The sequence below is a fragment of the Misgurnus anguillicaudatus genome, unplaced genomic scaffold (genome assembly GCF_027580225.2).
Source record: "Misgurnus anguillicaudatus unplaced genomic scaffold, ASM2758022v2 HiC_scaffold_26, whole genome shotgun sequence".
Lineage (NCBI taxonomy): Eukaryota > Metazoa > Chordata > Actinopteri > Cypriniformes > Cobitidae > Misgurnus > Misgurnus anguillicaudatus.
In genome coordinates this window covers 5,475,001-5,499,328 of record NW_027395276.1, presented here as the reverse complement: position 1 = coordinate 5,499,328, position 24,328 = coordinate 5,475,001, and the positions used below count along the sequence as shown (strand labels likewise).

At 37.9% G+C, this 24,328-nt stretch overlaps 1 protein-coding gene and 1 long non-coding RNA gene across 5 annotated transcripts in view; both read left to right on the top strand.

The window, feature by feature from the left end:
* Positions 1–24,328, top strand: part of LOC129443275 (neurocan core protein) — a 56,188-nt gene that overhangs the window by 25,464 nt on the left and 6,396 nt on the right. Inside the window, exons 4-12 of the mRNA XM_073864357.1 lie at positions 176–550; positions 3,057–3,231; positions 4,184–4,311; positions 5,265–5,546; positions 14,730–14,858; positions 15,024–15,473; positions 15,745–17,940; positions 23,548–23,661; positions 24,327–24,328. The exon at positions 24,327–24,328 is cut by the window's right edge and continues 157 nt beyond it. Coding sequence (XP_073720458.1) covers positions 176–550; positions 3,057–3,231; positions 4,184–4,311; positions 5,265–5,546; positions 14,730–14,858; positions 15,024–15,473; positions 15,745–17,940; positions 23,548–23,661; positions 24,327–24,328 — 3,851 coding nt within the window. The remainder of the gene's footprint in view (positions 1–175; positions 551–3,056; positions 3,232–4,183; positions 4,312–5,264; positions 5,547–14,729; positions 14,859–15,023; positions 15,474–15,744; positions 17,941–23,547; positions 23,662–24,326) is intronic.
* Positions 10,139–13,989, top strand: LOC141362374 (uncharacterized). 4 transcript variants are annotated; one of them, XR_012368208.1, is made up of 6 exons: positions 10,139–11,274; positions 12,055–12,145; positions 12,306–12,429; positions 12,824–12,967; positions 13,116–13,204; positions 13,294–13,989. It is a non-coding gene; the product is annotated as an uncharacterized lncRNA (long non-coding RNA). The 4 variants fall into 4 exon arrangements; XR_012368206.1 differs by having other exon boundaries at positions 12,259–12,429; XR_012368209.1 differs by having other exon boundaries at positions 10,139–11,734.

The following is a 24,328-nucleotide window of genomic DNA, read 5'->3' as shown; positions in this document are numbered from 1 at the left end:
ATTGTTGTTAGAACAGTTTATATGTTTAAGTAATCACTACTTAAAGTTTTTAAGTAATCATTACTTAAAGTTTTTAGGGCAACAAGTTTGCTTCATTTTTTAAAGTATATTCAACTTATCCGGGCTTACAGTGCAGCTGTATAATTCATTTCATTTTAATGGTTTATTTTCACAGGTTTGACTCAAGCAGAGACTCTGGTTACAGTCCGAAAAGTCACCCATCCTTCTTTGCGACAGCCATTAGCAGGCTCTGCTCTCCTCCCGTGTGTTTTTACTCTGTCACCTGCTGTTCCTCCGAGTCACGGCCCGTATATTCACTGGACACGAGGGTCAGGAGAGCAGGAGAGGACGGTTCTGTTCGCCCGGGACGGGGTGGTGAGAATACACCAGGCTTACGCGGGACGGGTCAGTCTCCCCGGTTACTCTGTCAATCAACTGAACGCATCACTGGCACTATCACACCTGCGCTCCAATGATTCCGGCATCTTCCGCTGCCACGTCGCCCTGGGAGACAAATATGAGCAAGATACAGTCAACCTGGAGATCACAGGTGAGATCCACACAGCACCTGAACACACGTACACATGAACACAACATATTGGTTCACCATAAACTAGAGTTTCGTGTCCCAAACAAAGTGTCTAAAACTCTTCAAGCATTCAGTGATGTTTCCTCTAAACTCTAGAGATGTTGTGCAGTCGATACATCGACCATCAGTTTCAGTTTCAGATGAATGATTCAGAAGTACTCCTAATAGTCTCTAAAGATCTGCTGCTTTAGCCCCTCATTACATTCATTCAATATCATGTTAATTTGTGTTTTTCTCTTTTCTCCATCTATCTTCAGCTCTGTATCAGATTCATTATGATGTTAACCTGCCATGACTCTTTAATGAGAAGTGTTTGATTGACTGTTTAAGATCTCTCATGAAGATCATTAACAGAACAGGTGCTTTAATGAGAGAGATTAAGATCAACTGCACATAAATCATTCACGTGTGTCATCCGTCTGCATTAAAGATGTGTGACTTATGTCTTTTTAAAGACTTGAGATTTAACTTTCATGTTTAATCTACAGTTGAGAATGAAGTAAAATGTCTTACTGAGTCTCCTGCACAAAAACAGATAAAAAGGCAGATCATTAAAAAATGTTTAAAGGTGGGGTTTAATGCTATTTCTTGCATTCTGATTTATTAACACAGTTTAAAAGTTGTAATCCTTACGCTAAACAAATGCAAAGTGTAAAAAAAGCAGTTGAGTGTGTAATAGAGTATTTCTGAGATGAACTCACGCCTCCTCTTTCATACAAGTTTTCTATAAGTTTTTTCTGGGTACCCATTATGTATCAGTGACCCCATCCTTTTATGGTCACTTCCCCTGGAAAACCACGCCCACATGTCAATCAGAGTGTGAGCGAGGATGCTCATTAGCATTGATCCATCAAGTAGAAGTCACAGGCATCACTGCATGCGACAGCTTTGTTTTATATCAAGAAGAAGTGTGTTTTTGGATGTAAGGAGATGAAAGCCTTGTTGAAGTATACTCTGGAAGGTATCATCAGCTTTTGATACAGTGGACCACAAAATACTGTTGAACATATTGAAACAAGAGTTTGGTATTGTTGGGTCTGTTTTAAAATGGTTTTCCTCTTACTTGAGTGATAGAACATTTTCTCTATATGTAAATGGTATACTGTCTAAAGTCACTTCACTCGTGTGTGGTGTTCCCCAGGTCCACTTAATGTGTATTAGCACTTTTGAGCCATTTTAAGAATGCGTCATATCATTTTTATGCTGATGACTTACAGTTGTATTGCTCATTTAATGATTCTGAGTTCTGCAAACTAACAGATTTGTTGGATAGTATTTTTTGGCTTGCTACAATCCTCCAAAATCTTGGTTCTCTGAGCTCATCTGTCCAGTCGAGCCTCAGAAATCTCGGCGTCTGGTTCGACCAATCAATGTCTTTAGATTACCATTCTAGACTTTTGGTCAGAAATTGTTTTCACCATCTAAGAAATATTGCAAAAATTCAGGGCAGTTTTATCGGACTCTGATCTTGAGATAGTTATTTATGCTTTTATTTCTTCACGTTTAGATTATTGTAATTCTCTTTTCCTTTTTTCAACAAATCTGCTTTAAATCGTTTTCAAATGGTTCAAAATGCTGCGGCTAGGCTTTTAACAGGATCTGGAAGAAGGACACACATCACACACATTTTATCCTCCCTACATTGGCTACCCATCAAATTTTGTATAGATTTGAAAATTTTAATCGTAACTTTTAGAGCTTTAAATGGTCAGTCCCCACAATGCATTGCTGATTTGTTGCTCCGCTACTCCCCAGGCCGTGTCCTCCGGTCCTCTGACCAGAGTCTTTTTATTGATCCCAAAGACTAGTTATAAAACCCGTGGAGATCGGTCCTTTCAGGCTGTAGCCCCCTAGACTGTGGAACGCCCTGCTCTTGTCCCCAGTTGTAAAACTGTTTCTGTAAGTGCATGTAATGTAAACGACACAAACAGGTAGTGAATCATAAATAGAACCGATCTGTCTTTTATAAATCTGATCAAACTAAAGACTCTTTAGAGATATGAAGGATGTAATATTACTCTATATGTACTCAAGATTAACATGAGATGAGCAGAAACAGCATGTGTTATGAGAGCTTTAAAGGGATAGTTTATCCAAAAAATTCTGTCATCATTTACTCACCCTGTATACATTTCTTTGTTTTACTGAACACAAGTGAAGATATTTTAAGCAATGTTTGTGATCTGAGGCACCATTCAATTCCATAGTATTGTTTTTTCTACTATGGAAGTGAATGGTGCTCCTGATCTGCTTTACTACAAACATTCTTCAAAATATCTTTATTTGTTTTCTGCAGAACAAATAAATGTATACAGGGTGAGTAAATGATGACAGAATTGTACTTTTTGGGTGAACGATCCCTTTAATGAAGTTTAATAGCAGTAGGATTTGCATGAGTGCTGACAGAAACAATGTTTCAGTGGTAATTCATTAATGTGTGTGTGTGTGTGTGTGTTTGTGTTTTCAGGTGTTGTGTTTCACTATCGAGCAGCGTCTGACAGATATTCGCTCTCTTTTGATGATGCTGTTGATGCGTGTGAACAGAATTCAGGTGATATTGCCGCTCCAGAACATCTGTGGGCTGCGTTTCACTCAGGACTCAACAGCTGCGCAGCCGGATGGCTGAAAGATCAGACTGTCAGGTCATTAATATTATTCATTAACAGATTACAACAATACTTAATGTTCATTTGCCTTTTTTCTGTTAATCTTAACATTTCAACTTTTGTATTTCTAAGCAAATGAATATTCTGGGAAACATTCAGTCAAACGTGTAGATGACAGCAACAGCACTTTGTAAATCATCACAAAATAATTTCAACTCATTCTTTAGTTTGTGAAAGTAACCAATGTAATGGTAGTGAAGGTCTAAAGATGCTCGACAGTTATTGTGTTGAGAAACACAGCCGGGACATTTGAGATTCTTGTATACTTCACAAAAGAATGAAAATCTTATGGTTTTAAAGCATCATAAGAGTGAATCAGTACTAATGACAGTGTTGTAGATACAGTACAACATTATTCAGTGTTATTAGTGATGAAGTGCACAGTTTATGATATGCTATAATTGGGTCCCCAGTGCTTCTATCAACCTAAAATGTGATAAGATCAACCCAGTACCTTAGTTTTGGTGAACCACTCTTTGCAAGCATGTGAAAAAATAGATCATTGAAATTTGGCTCCCCTTGTGATGTCAGAAGGGGATCTTGTTACATTAACACTGCCCCTTAATCTGCACTATCCAACCAAGGTACTGCCATTTAGTGCAGAGATCAGCTCATTTGCATTTTAAAGGACACGCCCAAAACAGCACATTTTTGCTCACATGTACAAAGTGTCAATTTTAACTTGATATAATAAATGATCTAGATGATATTATGCGCTAAAACTTTACATATGTACTCTGGAGACACCAAAAATCATCCTAAAAAAGTCTTGTGAAATGTCCCCTTTAAATGTTGTGCGCTTGAGTGAAGGTGTCTTTTATTATATTGTATAGAAATGATCTATCAGTGATCTCCACCCCTAAACCATAACTACAGTATGTCCGGCTTCAGTGATTTCTTTTATTCACCTTTCGTCTCTTCTCTTCAGGTATCCCATACAGAGACCTGAGCTCGGTTGCTATGGACACACAGAGTATTCACGTGGAGTGAGGAATTATGGGAAACGGGACCCATCTGAATTATTTGATGTGTATTGTTTCGCAAATGAGATGAAAGGTAGGTTTGTGTAAAATGAAACCTTTAGAGCTCTTACAAACATTTTCTTTATCAAGTTATACAGTTAACATCATTATAACAAATGTTTGACTGTACAATAAAAAATCACAGACAAATGTTTCAGAGTTTTCCACCTTATTTCATTAAAAAAAGGAAATGTTGTAAAATATTTTTTGTATTACCACCTGTCACGGTCACATCTCATAAAGATTTTGGTGTAATAATATTGGCTATGAAAGTAATTTTCACTTTTAAATCTTGATGAGTAACTTTTACTTATAAAGTCAAAATTGTTGAAGTTATTTTAATGAAACATAATATGTTGTCATGATTTATCGATCACATCATTTTATTACAGTGCAGTGCCGTCTGAATCGTGTATAACTTGTTTTAAATAAGCTGCTGTATTCATCATTTTTTAAATAAATAGTAAAATGCTGGCAAGTGTAGTAGGATTAAATTGAGCTGAACTCTCAAGGGTTTTACAAACGTTTTCTCAGCAGCTTTGTAATCAGGGCACAAAATGAAGCCAACGAGAGTAAAGATTGGCTATAAAATGATGTAATGGCCCATTGGCAACTACAATGTGGGAAAGATTGTGTGATGGGGAAACATTAGTCTCTCTCTCTTTATCTGATAACTCTTATTACTTCAATGGAGGTTTGATGTTTTGATTGACCATTAGAAACTATGAGGTGTTTTTCTTTATGTGTTTGTCAATGTCATGTCTTTGGCTATGAGCCATTAAACACAATGCTACTAGGTGCTTTAGGTGCTATATTAAAACTCAAGAGACCATAAAACCTTGTTTGGTGTGAGAAGCAGAAACATTTATCATTTACCATTTATGTACAGCTATATAATGACAAGAGTTTACATCAGATTATTCAGCCAATGATTGCATTGTGCCACACATCTGTTGAATAAAAGCACACTTATCTCTGGTATTGTAGGTGAAGTGTTTTCTGTCACGGCCCCTGGTAAACTGACTCATCCCGAGGCCGCAGCTCACTGTGAATCATTGGGTGGCCGGTTGGCGACCGTCGGGCAGCTTTATCTGGCCTGGACGTCTGGATTGGATCATTGTGATGGCGGTTGGTTGGCTGATGGGAGCGTGAGGTCATCTGTCGGTACAGAGCGTTCACGGTGTGCAGATGCTGAACCGGGTGTCCGAACCTTTACACCATCAGAGCCCATCAACAGGACAGATCGCTTTGATGCATACTGCTATCAAGGTATGATGTAAGATTATACTGAAGTGTGCACCTGTGAATCTCATATATCTAATGGTGTGTTGAAGCAAAAAATAAATAAATAAACATGATAGTAATTTTATTTATTTTGCTTGTTAATGCATTTCGTGGTATTTCTTTCAAATAATAAAGGTATAGTAGAGGTCTTCTCAGGTCCAAAGAAATGTACCCGACCTGAATCACTTTTTACCCGAACCTGACGTGTACTAATAATTTATTTTTGTTTAAGAAAGACTTGACCCAAAGACAAACCCAAGAAAATTAGACCCAACCCAGTGGCAATATTTTTAAAACTCGACTTGACCTGAATGTAAACGGCACCTACTGTATGTGTCTGCAGTCTGCATCTGTCAGACAGAAAGAAACAACGGTGGCCTCAACCAATTTGGCGCTGCTCCATTTATTTTCATTTGTTATCTGATGACAACACCAAGGTAATCACTTACCTTGTATATTCAAAATTGATTGACAGGTCTGTCTCAACGAAAATTAACCTACCGCCAGCCACATGATGCAGGCCCGGTACTAGGCTTGCTGGACTGGGGGGGCAGTCAGGATTTTTGGGTGGGCAGCCATTTCTCGACTAAAACGATTCATACACTAAAATTATGGATGTTTCAATCCAATATTATTTTGCATATGTCTTATAATAAAAGGCCATTTATATGTCATTTTGCACATTCAAATTTTAAAAGTAGATGCAATTAGATTAATGATTTATAATGTTATAATGATTACACTTGATGTAGTTTTACACATTAAGTCACAGTTAATGAAATCAGGCAAGCAGGTGATATGAATACAAAGCTGTAACGTTACATATAGCTATATTTTATTAATGTTTACACTGCATTTAATCTATTATTTCACTTATAGATAAATTAAAGCCATTCTTATACCTACCCAACATATACCTTTATTCTAAATAAACACTTGTTAGGAACTTTATTTCCACTTCTCAAACATTTTCTTCATTTAAAATAATGTATTTTCAATGTGATATATGTGATAAGCTGTATTGTCATTAATTCCTGACCCTATCATGCTGCTGCAGCAACCTCAAATATCACAACAAAGAACAATGCTTTAAATAATCTATATTGAAACATCATGAAAGCAATTTGACATGCATGACAAATTAGTCAAAGGTTATCCTGTAACAGCACCAGACAAAAGCACAAGCCCTAAAATACTGTAAGTGTGATTTGCGACGAGACCAAAGATAAATCACACTGCTTTGTTCATAACACAGCAAATCAGAAATTATATTGCAACATTAAAAAATACAACGTTTTACCTTATGATGACCTTGCGGAGTGAAAGCTCCTCTTGAACTTAAAAGTCTGTAGATTTTTGCGTGTGAAGTTTTTCTTAAACGCGAGCTGAATGAGCTGACGAATGACGATGACAAAACCGCTAAAATGTGATTTTAAAACTGCACGCGATGCTCAGCTGTTACAATACTGTATATTTACTGTATAACCATCTTATATCATTTATATCTACTATATAGTATGCCACAACCAAACTGCATATTCTAATTTTAATAAACAGAACTACGTCCAAAACAAACACATTAAATGCTGCTGGAGACTTGCCATTGGCTGTTGTATTTGAATGAATAAATAATGAGGTGAGTCTAAGAAAGGATAAGGGGCTATTTTGGGCATGTTTTACTATAAAAAAGTTTTAATTTAATATGTGTTGGGTTATTACGTTTATGTAATACTAAATTGCATTGTTTCTGATATATATTTTAAAGATGCGTTTTATTTTTTAGTTACCGTCATAGAGAACAGTAGTACTTTTCCTGTGACTTAAATACTGCTGAAAAGACTTTCAAGGCTTGAATAAGCTAAACAGACGATAGGGGGCGGGAGTTGTAAACGCTAGTGCTTGCCTGAAGGAGATATTTTTTGTTTAAAGAGACTCCGTTATTTTAAGGTTGGCTGGACAATTTTGGGGGGGCAGAAGGAAAATCTGGGGGGGGCAATGCCCCTCCCAGCCCCCCCGTAGACCCGGCCCTGACATGATGTCAAAAGCCCTGTTGGCAAACAGAGAAAAGGTTGGAAAAGGACTCGATGCACACACGTCAGATAGTTCGGGTCTTCTGGGGTCAGATCAGAAAAACACGTTTATTTTAAATTAACTGAGACCTGATGCCGTTGATATGAAACTGGCAAACATGAAACTTATGGTGTGTTCACACCAGATGTGAATGAAGCGTTAAGCGAGAGTGATTTACATGTTAAGACAATGCAAAGACTTGATAGACATCCTGTGGCGTGATCCGCACAAGTGAGGCTGCACAAATGACGCGTTTAACATGAATTAAGCGGTTTGGTTGTTTGACGTATATAACGCGTGATTTTGCGAAAGTTGAAAAATCTGATCTTTGACAAATATTCATGCCACGTTAACCAATCAGGAGCTTCCTCTAGTAATAACGTGATTATGACGTACTAAATGGAGGCAGAAATATGAAACAACAATGGAGGACAAAATCATTGTTGCTTGCAGGGGTGTCACGATTCTCCAAATCCTTGATTCGATTACATTTTCGATTCTAAGGTCACGATTCGATTCTCGATTTTTAATTCAATTTTTTGAAAGACAAAAAATGATATGCCATTATTATTCATTATTATCATTATAGTTTCACATTAACATGCACATTGCATGCTTTTCCTTGCATAGGGGTTTGTGGGCTTCAGTTTACGAGAGAGGATTCTTCTGGCACACACATGGACTTAATGAGCGCGTCTTGGACTCCTAGCATCTGAAATAAAGCCAGTGCGTCATAAGCAGCTGCGCTTCTCTCTGTCTCACGTGCACGCGCTCTCGCATCTGATTCTGTCCGAAGTCTAAACATAAACTAAAGTAGTAATCCTTACGTATTTGTTCAGTTTTATGCGTTTCATGCGAGCTGAGACAAACTATCCCTTTTGTGTAAAATATAACCCGCTGCATCTTGGTGGCTCTCTCCCGCACGTACAGAGAGCTGCGCTCTGTCCGAAGTCAGATCACTAGGTAGCAATCCTATTTATGATATGCATCAAGGAGTTGTAGCAATACATCCCTCGTGTTTAAAATATAAATCGCGTTCCGCTGGGCCGATGCTTTTAAAGGCACCTCTGAGAGGTTTATTTCCCCCCGCTTGGCAAGCTGACCGGACGTGACATGGGGGCGTGGCAGCATCGACGATCCCATTTTTTAATTTGAAGTTCGAGGTTGTGACTTAATTTAGATCGATTTCGATTTAAAATCGAAATCATGACACCCTTAGTCTTGTCAAATTGTTTAAGCATCCAACTACACGCGAAAAGTGCAATTTATTCGCTTCAATTGCATCTGGTGTGAACCCACTGTAAGACCCGAATCTGCTCAAGTCGAACCTCAGGTTTTCAGATCTATGTGAATCTGTGAAGACCTTTAGAGTACAGATTTTGATGTCCTCTGGGTTTTTTTCTGACTTCATAGTTAACACACATAGAGATCAAATGTTTTACCTTGTAATGCACTGTAAGCACCTGGCAAATGCATAGAAGTAAATGTATACAAACTATATCTGCCTTTTTCATATTAAATCATTTCAAACATACCCAAAGATCAGGGGCCTCATTTATAAAACTTTGCGTAGGATTTGCGTCAGAAGTGGCGTACGGATGAAACATAGGACGGGCGTACGCACAGAAATATTCGGATTTATAAAACCGTGCGCACGCACATCCTACGCATTTTTCCCTTAATAAATCACAATCAATTCTAAATGTAGCGCAGCTTTTGCGGCTTCATGACACGCCCATAGTTGCCCATAAATAGTCAGTGAAACGCCCACAAGTTAATATGCATTGATTGCGAAATCATGGCAAACACATAGAGGAAATAAAAAAAACGTAAATTCACTCAATGTGAAGTAGAAGTTATCGTTGGGGAGGGGGAAAAGAGGAGAAAAACGTTGTTTGGAGGGCACAGTGTGGGCATTACGCATTGTGATGGGGCATTTTATTTCCATTCATTTAATTGCATCTGACAAGCTACAGATGTCGGTAATAATCGACGTGGAAATGGGACATTGTTCAGCGCAAATGTAATTTCTTGTTGCTTCCTGAATGGTTGAGACATACGCCATACATTGTTTTATCAAAAATAAAACACACTAAAGGCATATGCATGAATACCATAATTCCGTAGATTATGAAGATATGGTTTACTATGAAAACAACTTTCCCCAGTGGACAATTAATACATCTATCTATTTATTTATCTATCTATCTAACTATATATCTCCTTAATTATCTATGTATCTGTCTATGTAATTGCATCTATATCTGCTCCGCCAGACGGACACACTGACAAGAATATCAGTTTTGTACATTATTTCGTTCTGTTAACTATATTCTTTATGAGGATGAATTGCACAACATGCCAATATTATTGCAGATCATATTTCACTTTTCTTTTAGCAAATATGTGTTCATTTGAATTTTTGTTGTAATTTTCGATTTATTTATTTATTTATTTTGTTTCACTGCTGATCGATCAAACGGGTGTTCGTGTAGGCTGTTAATTGTACACTCTTAAAATTGATGTGTTAAAAATTAACACAAAATATGTGTAAAAGGATTCTAACACATTTTTGTGTTGGAACTGACACATAATGTGTAAATATTATGCTTTACTGCTTACACAATGAATGTGTAAAACACGTTAACCAGTACAAAATAAAATGAAATGCATAATTATTGTAGTTTAATGACGATTTATATTTAAACGAATTAACACGAAAAAATGTGATATAAAACACTATATCCTGTCGTTTTCATAAAAAAAGTGATTTAGGCAGCGTGCACTGACACTGATTATCCTGTACTTTTGTTTGTTATAAAAACCAAATATCATATATAACACATTCCTTTATCAAGTATAAGATGTTTGTGCAACAGGAAATATACAAGCAAGTTCGGTCAAAAGCACAAATAAGTCTGCACTTCACCACAAAGTTAAATAAAAAATATAAAGTTTTACAATGCAACTTTGTCCTTAGTCAAAACGATTTGCCCAGGAACAGATAATATATTTATGAGACCAAAGATTGTCCATAAGACAGTACCGAAAATAAAATATATATAACACTGTTAACCACTACTAACACATAACACCCAGCGGCCAGCGGTGATTTTCAGAAGGACTTGCCGAGATCAAGCTGCGTTGGGCGGGGTACATGAGCGCTAAGTACCCGTTGGTTGTCTGGATCAGAAATCCGAAAAAGTCGGGGCAGATTTTTTAATAAACGCTCTCTTTATAAACCGACCGCAAATTTGAACTTTTTATACATACATTCTCGCCTAAAAAGCTTTTGAACATACACTTTGTGACACAATAAGAGTAATATTTCAAACATTATGCAGGCGTTCTCTTCCATTGGTGGCTGTCATAAGTTCACACGAATCTGCTGATGACGTTTCACATGGACAGACAACTACGCATTATTGTATTTTTAATTGTATTTTTTGCGTGTGTTATTTTTATTTAATTATTATGAAAATCATGGTCATTATTATTGAGCCTTGGCTGGCAGTCTGTTTTGAATTTGTTTTATTGAAAAAACAAACACACAACGCTTATTGTGTTGCGCCTGCGCAGTGACTTTCTTTTCCAACCGCCTTTCCAGTCAAGAGGACGTGACGAATGTTCCTGTCTGCATCAGGTAAGAAATTAAATTAAAAATTACAGTTATAATATGATATCTATTTTTCATATAGTGTAAGAAACTTTCGTATTAATTGTGCAGGAGACTGTTAATTTAAACTTTATTATGGTAACGTTAAATGCTCGCTCGTTTTGCAAAGTTACGTTTGGAGATTCATGTTAACAGTCATTGTTGTTTAATGAAAGGCACATTGGACTACGTGTTAGTAATATGTGTGACACTTGCTTGCAGCACTGTAAAGTAAATCGTTAACACCGTGTCCTAAATAGACGTGACACGCGGTAACGGGTTTCTATTCAGTTTATGTCCTTACGTTATAGGACGGGTCATTATAAATTATGCCTTTCGATTATCGCAACGCCTCGTCGCGTTTGGTTAAGCACATGGTGGAACAGTATGCACATCACTGTACCTAACGTACTGTACACCTGTGAGCGGCATGACGAGACAAAAGACGGTAAAACTCATTATTAATCGGTGATGCTGTACATTCTGGATGATGCACAGCCACATTTTATAATACTGTTTTTTATTTTCGTGTCGCGCCGCTCGCGTTCAATATAAAGTTAGACAAGACGCAATTAATTACTGGGAGAGTAGTGGTCTAATGTTAAGAGTCGAACTTCACGAACCTTTCACTCCAGTAAGGCTAAAGTGCTACGTGAATAAGAGCTGTAAAGTGTTTTTGCACTATTGAGTTATAAATACTGCCCAGTAATACTTAACTAGATGTAAATCACAATTCTTGTGTCAATGTTTGTTTGTAATCTTTTTCAGCTATCCATCTGAAAAAGAAAAGCTGGCACTCTCAAAGGAGATTGTGTTTTTGGATTATGGTCTCATTTGGTCAAAAAGAGGGACATGTACCGTAAGGATGCTTTTACATACTTCATTTATGTGTATGAAATTACTTACTTGACAATGTGTATAAAAACTGTACTTGACTCTAACTAAGTGCTATTTTTGCATTGATCATGATAGGAGCATTTTTTTTTTTTTTTTTTTTTTTTTGATGGGCCATCACACAGTGGATTTATAAAAATGAGATTACAGAACATCAGACGGTAGCTTCAACAGAGTTGAAGTGGGAGGACATCATCAATTAAGAATGCCATTGACCAAACCTTCAGTCATCAAAGAAGATGGATACAGGTAATGACAAAATCACCAATTATTGGTGAAATCTTTAAGGAATATCCCCAATTTCTGGACATGCCAGTGTTTGTAATATACTTAAAGGCAGAGTGCACAATGTTTGAAAGCCAATGTTGATATTTGAAATCACTTAAACAAACACGCCCCTACCCCAATAGAATCCGGACCTTCTTTTAAAAGACCCGCCCCACACATAAGCAACCCGGCAAGGATGTCGGTTAGTAGACACGCTCCTTACTGCTGATTGGCTACAAATGTGTTTTGGTAGTCGGCCCGTCTCCTTTTCCAAAGCGTTTTTCAAACATTGTGCACTCCGCATTTAAATGGAGATAACTTTACACAAAGTGTTTCATAATTCCAACATTAATATTTCTTTTTAAATTCACTGAAGGGGGACATCCAGTTTTCCAGACTTACCGATGGGAAAGAAGAAATGGGAATGTGACAATTATTGAGAAACTCAGGGAAAAAGCATCTTTAGAGAAGAAAATGGACATCAGACATTTATTGAAGAAAGCTGACAGTCAACATAATGGTATGATTTCCTATCTCTGTTCCAAATGTTTAATTTGGAAAATTACGTTTAAAATGTAACATTCAAAATACGATATAAAAGTAATCCTTTTTAAATAATTTTTTCTCATTTATATTTTGCATGTGACCTGCATGTTTACTACACCCAGATGAGAGCTGTGTTATACAATGTTAAGGATACTCGTTCATCTTCTGCTGTGTGAATTCTGCTGTGTCAGTCCTGTGGGACTTGATGCCGGTAGGCTTTGTGACTCTAAACTTTATATAAAATAAGTAATTTTCATGCAACAACATTTTCTAATGATGTTCATTGTTTCATTTGTGTAGGCTGGTACCAGTGTGACGTCTTTGCTTACTAAATGATCAAAGGGTGTCTGAAATCAGCTCAGCCACAGTTGGTTTCCAACAGTTCTTCAGGACATGGAGGCCACTACGTAACTGTTGCAATGAACGATTCTTTTGCCTTTCCACTTGATGTTGACAATCTGACCTGTGCGGTACTGAAAGCAACTTATATCTTAAAATATATCAGTGCCCTTTGTTTTGCCTCAAAATGCACACCAGTAATGTTTTTTGTTGAAACCAGTTATATTTCCTAATTAAACTAAGGCCTAGTCCTGGATTAAGCTAATCCACTGTCCGGGAAACCGCCCCTAAATGTTTTGTGACGGAAATTTCTTTGAATACACTTGTCAAGTTCATTTTAAGTATTTTTCTAAATGTAAGATAACATGTTAATGTTTCAGGACAAGTTAAAAAATTTTGATAATTTGCATGTTGGAAACGATTTCAGACATTGTTCTATTCAACATGTTTAGCACAGTTGCTTTTAAATTCAATAAATTATTTTATAAATAGTGTTTTAAAACGTATCAATGTAATGTATGTTTGAAGTTATTATACTTGCACTTACATTTATTTAAATTAGCATACATCTAGCAACATAGAGTACTAGCATATTTTCATGCAAGCATTAATTGTCAAATATTTGTTATTTTACAAATAAATAGTTTGTGAACAATATTCAATAGTTGTCTGCTTGATTTCATAATTTAAAGTTTACAAATCATATGTTTTTTTTCTCTTTAATATTAAAACTAAACAATTACTCGGTAACACACAGTTGTGTTAGATTAATAGAAAGTTACACATTAATGTGTTTACTGAAGCAACACATTTTTGTGTTGCATTTTATAACACATATTCTGTGTTAAATTTAACTCAACATGTGTTGTCCCTGCGCACACTCAGAACATGTGTAAAAAATAACACATGTTGTGTTGTTTTTAACACATTTGTTTTAAGAGTGTAAGACTTGCTTTGTGAAGTCTTCATGTTATTTATGAGGGGTAGTGTTGTCATTTTTACTTTCACTTTCACGTGTTTCTTTCATCTGCCGTCGGTGTCGCCATTTCTCATTTCACCCGTTTTTGTGCGTACGCCTGGGTCAGAGCTTGCGTGACGGACAGCACATTTTCCCGTCAAGTTTGCTTTTTATAAATAACAACTATTGCGTAGAGAGTGGCGTACGCCTTCTTTTGTGCGTACGCAACGTTTATAAATGAGGCCCCTGGTCTGGTTGTTTTATTTATTTACAGTGCATGAGATGTGTGTTAAATTTCCTTCGGGATAAATAAAGTATCAATAAATCAATCAATCAATCGTATTCCTGGGTAGCCCTGGCCTACGCTGTAATAATGTGTTTAGGAGAAATGACCTTTATACCAGAGAATCTAATCAAATTTCTATTCATATGTCAACAGAAAAGAAATCACAGGACGCTCTCAGCAGCATTGTTAAGTCCTTACTGAAGCCGTGGAAGTACATGACCGGCGATGTGGATGGATCGCAGGAGAATGCAGAAGATGTGCCCGAATCTCCTTCATCTACTGGTACAACTTTATTTTAAAACATTAACCAGTAAAAAAATTCTGTATCATTGTCTTAGCCAGTGAGAATGTTCCTCTGTTATGATCGCTTACTTTCTGGAGATTTGTGTGAATCAAATAGTTCACTGACAAAGCTTTAATAGTAGCTTGTATGGAAATGTTTTCAAGGAGAACAAGATCTGTCTGACCTTCAGCCTACTAACTGGACCGGACAGGTTGATTTGGACAAAGAGCTCCACGTTGCCGCTGAGCCTCCTGAGCTATCGGCTGAGTATTTGACCGTTCGTCTGAGAGCCGAAGACACGTCTCTGGACTGGAGCGGCCAGTTGGACTCATTCCCGGACATTGAACAGACGTTCCCTGCCCTGAAGTCAGATCTCATTTCTGAGAGTCCAGGTGGTTCAGCCAGAGAGGAAGAGGATGAAGATCTGTCAGGTCAGTCCGTCACAGAGACCACACAGTCCAATGGCAAGAGTTCCCTTACGAACATTGTCAGTTCATTGTGGAAACCCTGGAGATACCTGACAGGAGGTGAGGTGGACACCGTGACCGAGAGCACGCAAGCTGTCACACAAGATACCGTCATGGACAACAAACCTACAGCTACTTCTTCCTCAGGTGACTACAAAAATGTTTTGTGTTGTTTAGTGTTTATTTTAAACTGGAAGATTACATAAAACATCAAGCTCAAGTCCAGAGGTGTAGTTGTGTGACTCACATTGAACATCAGACTTCCGTGAGGAGGTTAATTCCGTCTTCATCATTAATACGGATACTGTTATACAATCCTTTTATCACATCAGGTGTTCCATTACATCTTTTAACAGCTTTGAAATCCCAGTATCTGTGCCTGTCTGAGGTTAATCACCGCTTGCGTTTGTCTCTGTAGGGTTGATGTCGTTGTTGGGCACCACAAGGGTCTCTGGTCTTACGTCAGTCACTGATAAATTCATCTCCTCCCATCCGCCTGTGAGCTCAACAGTACCAGAGACTGGCACCAGAGATAGATCAAGCATCGATCAGGCCAGTCAAGCTACAGAGCACGCTCCAGGGACAGGTGAAGAATGGGTTCAGGTGACAGAAAAACCTGGAGAGAATGCAGGAACCCCTGACCTGGACAATGAGATGGAGGAAGAAGTTCCGGTCTCCATTTCCAAAGAATCTGTGCGTAGGTTGTCCCTGACGGAGAGCTACTCCGGAGAGAGTCGAACCCATGAGATGGAGGGAAGCTCGTGGGGCGATACGTACCTGTCGCCAGGTGCCACGTCCAAAAAGATGCTTACGGTTGTAACGTTGAATACCGGTTTATTACCGGAAAGGAGAGCCACCACCTCGCTCAACCAGGACGACGCTGCTTTGGAGGCCCGTGGAGAAATTCAATACAGACGTAGAAACAAAGGCAGAAGGCCAGGCCACAGAACCACAGAGATGACAACCACAGCTGCCCAGAGCACCACTATGTCCTACATTGTGTCTTCAAGCAGTGAAAACACAAGAACAGCCATCACATTGTCTCCAGATAAGTCTCAGATAGCAAGCTTTCAAACGCCGGTTCTCAGCATCACAGATAAAGATCTGAACATCCCAGAGAAAGATCTCACTATCACAGAGAAAGATATCACTATCACAGAGAAAGATCTCACTATCACAGAGAAAGATCTCACTATCACAGGGAAAGATCTCAGCAACATAGAGAATGATCTCGCTATCACAGAGAAATATCTCACTATCACAGAGAAAGATCTCAGCATAACAGAGAAAGATCTCAGCAGTCCAGTGGAAGATCTCAGCAACCCCAAAAAAGATCTCACGGTCACAGAAAAAGATCTCAGCAGTCCAGAGGAAGATCTCAGCAACCCCAAAAAAGATCTCCCTATCACAGAAAAAGATCTCAGCAGTGAAGTGAAAGATCTCAGCAGTCCAAAGGAAGATCTCAGCAACCCCAAAAAAGATCTCCCTATCAAAGAAAAAGATCTCAGCAGTGAAGTGAAAGATCTCAGCAGTCCAGAGGAAGATCTCAGCAACCCCAAAAAAGATTTCCCTATCACAGAAAAAGATCTCAGCAGTGAAGTGAAAGATCTCAGCAGTCCAGAGGAAGATCTCAGCAACCCCAAAAAAGATCTCACTGTCACAGAAAAAGATCTCAGCAGTCCAGAGGAAGATCTCAGCAACCCAGAGGAAGATCACAGCAACCCCAAAAAAGATCTCACTGTCACAGAAAAAGATCTCAGCAGTGAAGAGAAAGATCTCAGCGACCCAGAGGAAGATCTCAGCAACCCCAAAAAAGATGTCACTATCACAGAAAAAAATCTCACTATCACAGAGAAAGATCTCAGCAGTCCGGAGGAAGATCTCAGCAACCCCCAAAAAGATCTCACGGTCACAGAAAAAGATCTCAGCAGTCCAAAGGAAGATCTCAGCAACCCCCAAAAAGATCTCACTGTCACACAAAAAGATCTCAGCAGTCCAGAGGAACAACTCAGCAACCCCAAAAAAGATCTCACTATCACAGAGAAAGATCTCAGCAACCCAGAGGAAGATCACAGCAACCCCAAAAAAGATCTCACTGTCACAGAAAAAGATCTCAGCAGTGAAGAGAAAGATCTCAGCGACCCAGAGGAAGATCTCAGCAACCCCAAAAAAGATGTCACTATCACAGAAAAAAATCTCACTATCACAGAGAAAGATCTCAGCAGTCCGGAGGAAGATCTCAGCAACCCCCAAAAAGATCTCACGGTCACAGAAAAAGATCTCAGCAGTCCAAAGGAAGATCTCAGCAACCCCCAAAAAGATCTCACTGTCACACAAAAAGATCTCAGCAGTCCAGAGGAACAACTCAGCAACCCCAAAAAAGATCTCACTATCACAGAGAAAGATCTCAGCAACCCAGATGAAGATCTCAGCAACCCAGATGAAGATCTCAGCAACCCAGATGAAGATCTCAGCAACCCAGATGAAGATCTCAGCAACCCAGAGGAAGATCTCAGTAACCCAGAGGAAGATCTGAGCATCATAGAGAAAGATCTGAATAGTCCAGAGAGCAGCACTGAGATGATGACAAATAACAGTTCACTTAGACAAAGAGGTAAAATTCACCATACAGACACAGTCAGTTTGTTCTCATGAGAGGTTACGCCCAGAAAGGGTGAAGTCCCCTGCTATAACCATTAGTGTTGTTATTGTTCTTGTGCCATGTAGATCAATGGCAGCCCACCAAACCGTACAAGTATGACATTTGGCACAGATAGAGGACAGACTCAACTGTTACTATAGCAACTTTTGAGTCTCAAACCTCAAAAGTTGAGTCTCAAACCTTATAGTGCCACCAACAGTTGAAAATGTCACTTATGTTTAATATGGCGAGTAAGCCCAATGGTCATATGTGTGTTTGTTCATTGACATAAAACTTGCTATGTGTGGCTATGAGCATGTCTTAGGGCTCAGTCACACCAAAAGCGCTTTAAACGCTTGCAAACGCAAGGCGCGACGCACTGCCTTTTTTTTAAAAAGAGCAGTGCAGCGCGGCTTTTCATATTGCTAAGCAACCACCGAGTCAGCTGTCTTGTCAATCAAATATTGAAGCGTGAGCGCTCTTTTGCAGTTAACTGTCATATTAGCAGAAACTTTAAAAAGAGGGCGCTTGCTCTGACCTTGTTTGAGGATAAGAGGAGCACAAACACGCAGGAGAGAGTGAGCGAGTGGAGTCCGGTTCTTCAAAGCAACTGTAAACTTCCCTCGCCACAACGTAAGGCCCGCCTCTCCCCTCATTCGATTGGACAATGGAAGACGCGAATGACGTCAGGCGCTCCTCCGCTCTCAGCGCTCCTTCAAAAACGCGTGCGCGGCAGGCGGCAGAAAACCGCAAGGCGCTCGGTGCGCATAAACAGCGCGCAAACGCGCCCTGCCCATAGAATATCATTCAAAAAAGGCGCCTGCAACTGCCATAAACGCTTTTGGTGTGACTGAGCCCTTAGACAGTACAAATGATTGGTCAAAAGTTACAAGCACTTTTATTGTCCTCAAATACTTCTTGTGCCATTGTTGGGCTTGGTTAAGGTTTGGAAAAGAGACTAGTTTGGATTGTTATGATCATATTATGTATAATAAGAAATTACTTGCATATTACAGACAATCTTTTGATTCAATCTCACAAAACAATTGTCTAAGATCAAAATATTTGAATCCCACTGGAGATTTCCTTCTATATGTTTCTGTATAGTTGATATGCCATGATGCCCTGCTGGTGTCCACAGTGTCAGAGACTGTGAACTGAAGAATGTGGCTCATTTACATTTGTGGTTAAAACAAACAATGAGCCATTTTGAACTGCTGTGAGTGTAAATCCATGAGAGACCCTACGTGACCTTAGAGAGATGACCTTATGAAGGGGCGGGGCTTGTGTAGTCAGGATGATTAGCAGCCTTTTTCACTGGTTTCTATGACAACAGAGGCTGCGTGCATCACATGGTTTGGATGGGAGAGTTTGTGAAGCTCATACATGAGAACGAGAGAGAGAGAGAAAGAGGTTATGAATGAGGAGGTTCATCAGGTCTTCATGTGGAGTCAGAGACAGGAACATAAACACAAAAGTACTTACTTTTCAATTCAATGTTATTTATGTAGCGCTTTTCACAATTGTTTAGTAGATCAGTGGTGTGATGACCTTCATGGCAACAGGAACTGGGTCTGTTAGTCTCAGTGTCCTCAGGATTGAAGGTGAGACAGGGAAAGACAAACAAAATCCTATTAGTGTAGGAGGCGTTCGCATGTAATGCAAGTGGTTGAATATCTGCTTAGTTCCTGTTGCGGCATAAGCATATTTACTAGACAAATTATGTAAATGCTTTGTTAAAGAGAAATGTCTTTAGATTTAAAGTGATCGACTTTGTCCTGAACATTTTTTGTAAATCATTCCAGAGCTTAGGGGCTAAGAAGGAAAAGGTTTGACCATCTTTAGACACTTTTGATATTCTAGGGATAATTAAGTGACCAGAATTTTGTGACGGTAGTGTCCGTGATGGATTTTATTCTAATAGTAGTTCTCTAAGATATGAGGGTGCTAGGCCATTTAAATCTCCCGTTCTGTCTGTGATTTTGAAGCTTTGATTGTGTTTATAGTGGGCAATAAAACATGTGTTCATGTTTCACGTGTAAAAAAAACGCGGTATTTTTCACACAATTTACTTATCTGTATAGCGCTGTTTTCACTGTTCTCATAACAGGCTGATGTCTACCTTGTTTTGGGAAGTCCCTCCTTCAGAAATACGCATCGAATTCTGATTGTGTAGTTTGTTTAGTGTGCTGCGATTCGATAGCAGCTTAGCTTAGCAGAGCCGTTTGAGCCAAAGCTGGTGACTGACGTATTCCTGTGGGCGGAGTTTAGTCAACAAACTGTTTTACTGACGTCATTAAAGCAGGAAAGCGGCCGTTCGTTGTAGGCTTTTAAAGAGGAATTCTATTGAAGAAAATATATCGCCTGGCAGTGAACTTTGAGCTTTATTATTTTACAGGTATTATTTATGCTATTATTGCAACATTACACACTAACTAGGGTTTAAAAAATGGTATCAGGAAGAATGTGACCTTTAAGGCTTTATAGGTGATAAGCAATATTTTAAAATGTATGCGATATTTAACTGGTAACCAGTGTAAAGATGCCAACATTGGGCTTATGTGGTCATACTTCTTAAATCAAGTAAGCACTCTTGCAGTGATGTTTTGAACTAGCTGAAGCTTTTTTATCTGATTTGCGTGTCATCCCCTCTTTCACATTGGAGTTTAGCATAAAGAAGTTATTTGCCATCCAGTCACTAATATCGTTAATACAGTCAGTTAGCTTAGAAAACTGGAGGGTTTTCCCTATAATGTGAGGAGATGTAAAGCTGGGAATCATCTGCATAGCAGTGAAAACTTATTTTGTGTTTCCTGATGATGTCTCCTAGAGGTAACATATATAACGAGAAAAGGACAGGACCTAGAACTGATCCCTGCGGTATGCCGTTTTTAACCGGAGAGTGACATGACACACTTCACTAACTATAAAATCTTCTTCACACAAATATATTCACATATGCTGTGTGAAGCACAAACCATCATTGATTCTTACATATCACACAAGACTGTGATGTAAGAGTGTAAGTGATATTTAACATCTACTGCACAGTGAGAGAAAGATGTTCAGTGATAACCGACAGGAAATAATAAAGGTTAGGATTTTTAAATTAGCATAATATAAATGTTCAACGTAATGCAACAGTATTAGCAGTGAGTAAAATGTGTTATTTTCATCCTGACAGGGACTCCTGACATTTAAACCCGATTTACTTTTATTTTGAAAAACTCTGAGAAGGCAAACTTCAGCATGTGTTAGAGCACTAAATAACCTGTAAAGAGATCAGTACTGTAACATATGAAACCAGAAACACAACGCATTTTAAGAAAAAATTTATTTACTTATCGTGGTTAAAAACAGCTTTCTGGACCTAAACATGCAAAACGGTGAGGAAATAATGCAATATTTGTCAGCTCTGTCAAGGGTTTGTGTGCGTAAGATGCTGTCATAGTTTGAAATGCAGATGTAGTCAGAGCTCTGAGAAAATCACCCGCGTTACTTTTGCCCTAATGTTCATGAGATTAATCTGATGTTCTGTACAGGGTGAAATATAAAACACTCATAGGAAATTCATAGGGTACAGTAGATACACACAGTGTTTGATCAAACGTCCCCGTCGATCATGTTTGAATAATGTATGAGCTGATTGAAATATTCATGACCGGCTGAAGTTCACTGTGTGTCTTTAAGAAACAAAAGATGACCTGAGGAAAATATAACACCACCATCACTGATCATACATCACATCTGAAACCATTAAGAAATGGACTGGTGATTTAAAGAGCTCAGAGTTGATTTATATTATTCACAAGTTTCTTTCATGCTACTTGAGAAAGGACTGTAGGTTTCCCGTAATTCTCAGTTTTTTCTCATATAATGTAGTTTTAGTTTAGTACTTAAGACTGTGCTACACACAGGATTGAGCCTCAGAAGTCTTTGCTATATTCAGAAATATGAAGTCTTTGAGTAATCCTGTATGTTAAAACAGATCATGATAGACTCTTCACTTGAGATTCACCTCATTCACATGAGAAGAAATTCATCTGTTTACGTTTACTCGCTCTCTTCTCGTTTTAAACTCTTATAATTCTTTCTTTTATGGGATATTACATATTAAACACAATGCTTCAGAAAGCAGCAGAAATGTCTCGTAGCACAAACTCAAAGACTTTCAGTGAAGTGTAAGTGAGTCACATACAGTATAGACATGTTTTCTTCTCAGAGACTGATGTTATGGTGCTTTATGGTCACTACAGTATATGCTTTTATACAGATGAACAATCTGATAAACATGATGACAAACTAAAGCAAACACATTTGAAACAACATGAGGGTGAGATGAAGTGAGAGATTTCATCATTCCTTTAGCTCAGTGCTTCTCAATTATTTTCTGTCACGCCCCCCCTAGGAAGAAGTAAACATTTCGCGCCCCCTCCAACTCTCCGCCGCGACTGTAAATAGTATAATTTGTCTATTAAATTACACATCTGCAAAACATTGTATCCTTATTAACATTAAAGAAAACACAAAAAAGGAAATATTAATCAACTAACAACAAAGAATAACTTTATTAACATTGTTTTTTAGTCTGTAACAGAAAAGACTTAAAATGCATCAATTTGCCTGAAAAAAAATCAATCCTTATTTACAGTATATTTTTTGACCATTCCATACTGAAAAATTAAATTAAATATAATCAATAAATAATAATATAAAACGCAAGGGCTTATCAGCGTGTTTGGGGTGTAATGTCTTTAAGTGACGGTGCAAAAAAAATCACTTCCCGAAAAAGTATTTTCCCCGGGGTCGCTTCAAGCCCCCCCTTGGGGTCCCGCCCCACTATTTGAGAAGCACTGCTTTAACTTGACAGACAGGTTGTCTTTCTAAGTCATTTATATTTGCTGCTGGAATTTGAAGAAGAGTTAAATGTGATGCAGAATGAAAAGAGATGCCAGCAGTGACGTCTGACTTGACATTTAATATATCATGTGTGTTATTTAAACATAAAGTAATATTATAATGAATGAGAGCTTTTGAATCCTACAGGATTATTCTGATTGAACTAAAGGACAAATGTTTCATTCAATATTGAGTTTTAAAAGTCAATATTAAGCATTTCATTAAATCGATTTTAAACTTTATATTCATATGCATTTGTTTATCAAGTTTGTGCATTTGCCATTTATGTATTTAATCTTTTCTTATTTGTTTGTTAAAAAGTATTAATGTTTTACCTGATCAGTATTATGTAAAAAACATTGGAATATAAATAAAGATTTGCCAAGATAGCAAAGTCTGCAAACATCAGAGATCACAACAGAAACATCTGTTATTAAAATCTTTTAATCTGATCTGTGTTATGATGGCCACATAAACTATATTGCTGTGTAATCTTATTGTTTATTAACAATTTATTCATTTATCATTTGTTTTTCCTAATCAAGTTTAAAGAATGTTAAAGAAGATTTGAGTTGATCTTTAAACTAAACATAACCACGAGCTGATTTACATTACCTCTCTTGAGAAACCTTTCAGCAATACAATACTATCCAGCAGTGAACAGGATTATTTCTCTTGCAGATATTGATGACTGTCAATCAAACCCTTGTGAGAATGGAGGCACGTGCATTGATAAAGAGGATTCATTTGTGTGTTTGTGTTTGCCCAGTTACACAGGAGACCAATGTGAGAGAGGTAAGCTCATCTCAATGTCTCTCTATCATTTACTCACACCATTATCAGAGAGTCTGCATGTGTGTGCGCACTTGAGAAATAAACTGAATTAAACCCTTCTGCTGTACAAATACACAACAGTCAAACATACTCATAAACATTAGCATTATTTCATTTATTCACGTATCATTTCTGTTTTAAAAATGAGTCCTTTGTGATGTAGCTGCACTAACACAGATGCATTATCGACCTAACAAAGCAAATGTGCTAGGAAAGAGGGAACAGTTCACACTCTTACCAAAATTTATGTTGGTGCCTTTGCATGCTAGTGTTTGATGTATGTCATGAAAGTGAAAGATTTCCATTTACATATCATGGTATTTATGTGAATTTAGTTGCACATCTACTTCCCATATGGCAAAAAATATATTAAAATATATGTATGGAAATACACTTTGTATATTACAAACCTGCAAATATACCAGGGTTGAAAAGGTTTTAAAATTCAGAAATATATTTTTATAAAGCTTTACTTTCTACAAAATATTTAATAGATTTTAGAAATGTATTTCTTTGCTGTATGGGTTTTAAGATGACCATTATGGTATTACTATAGTGTGGATGTTTGCATGTTTACGCTCAAACCTTTATAATGGATATGATGTTGATGTGTTTCTCTCCTGTAGAC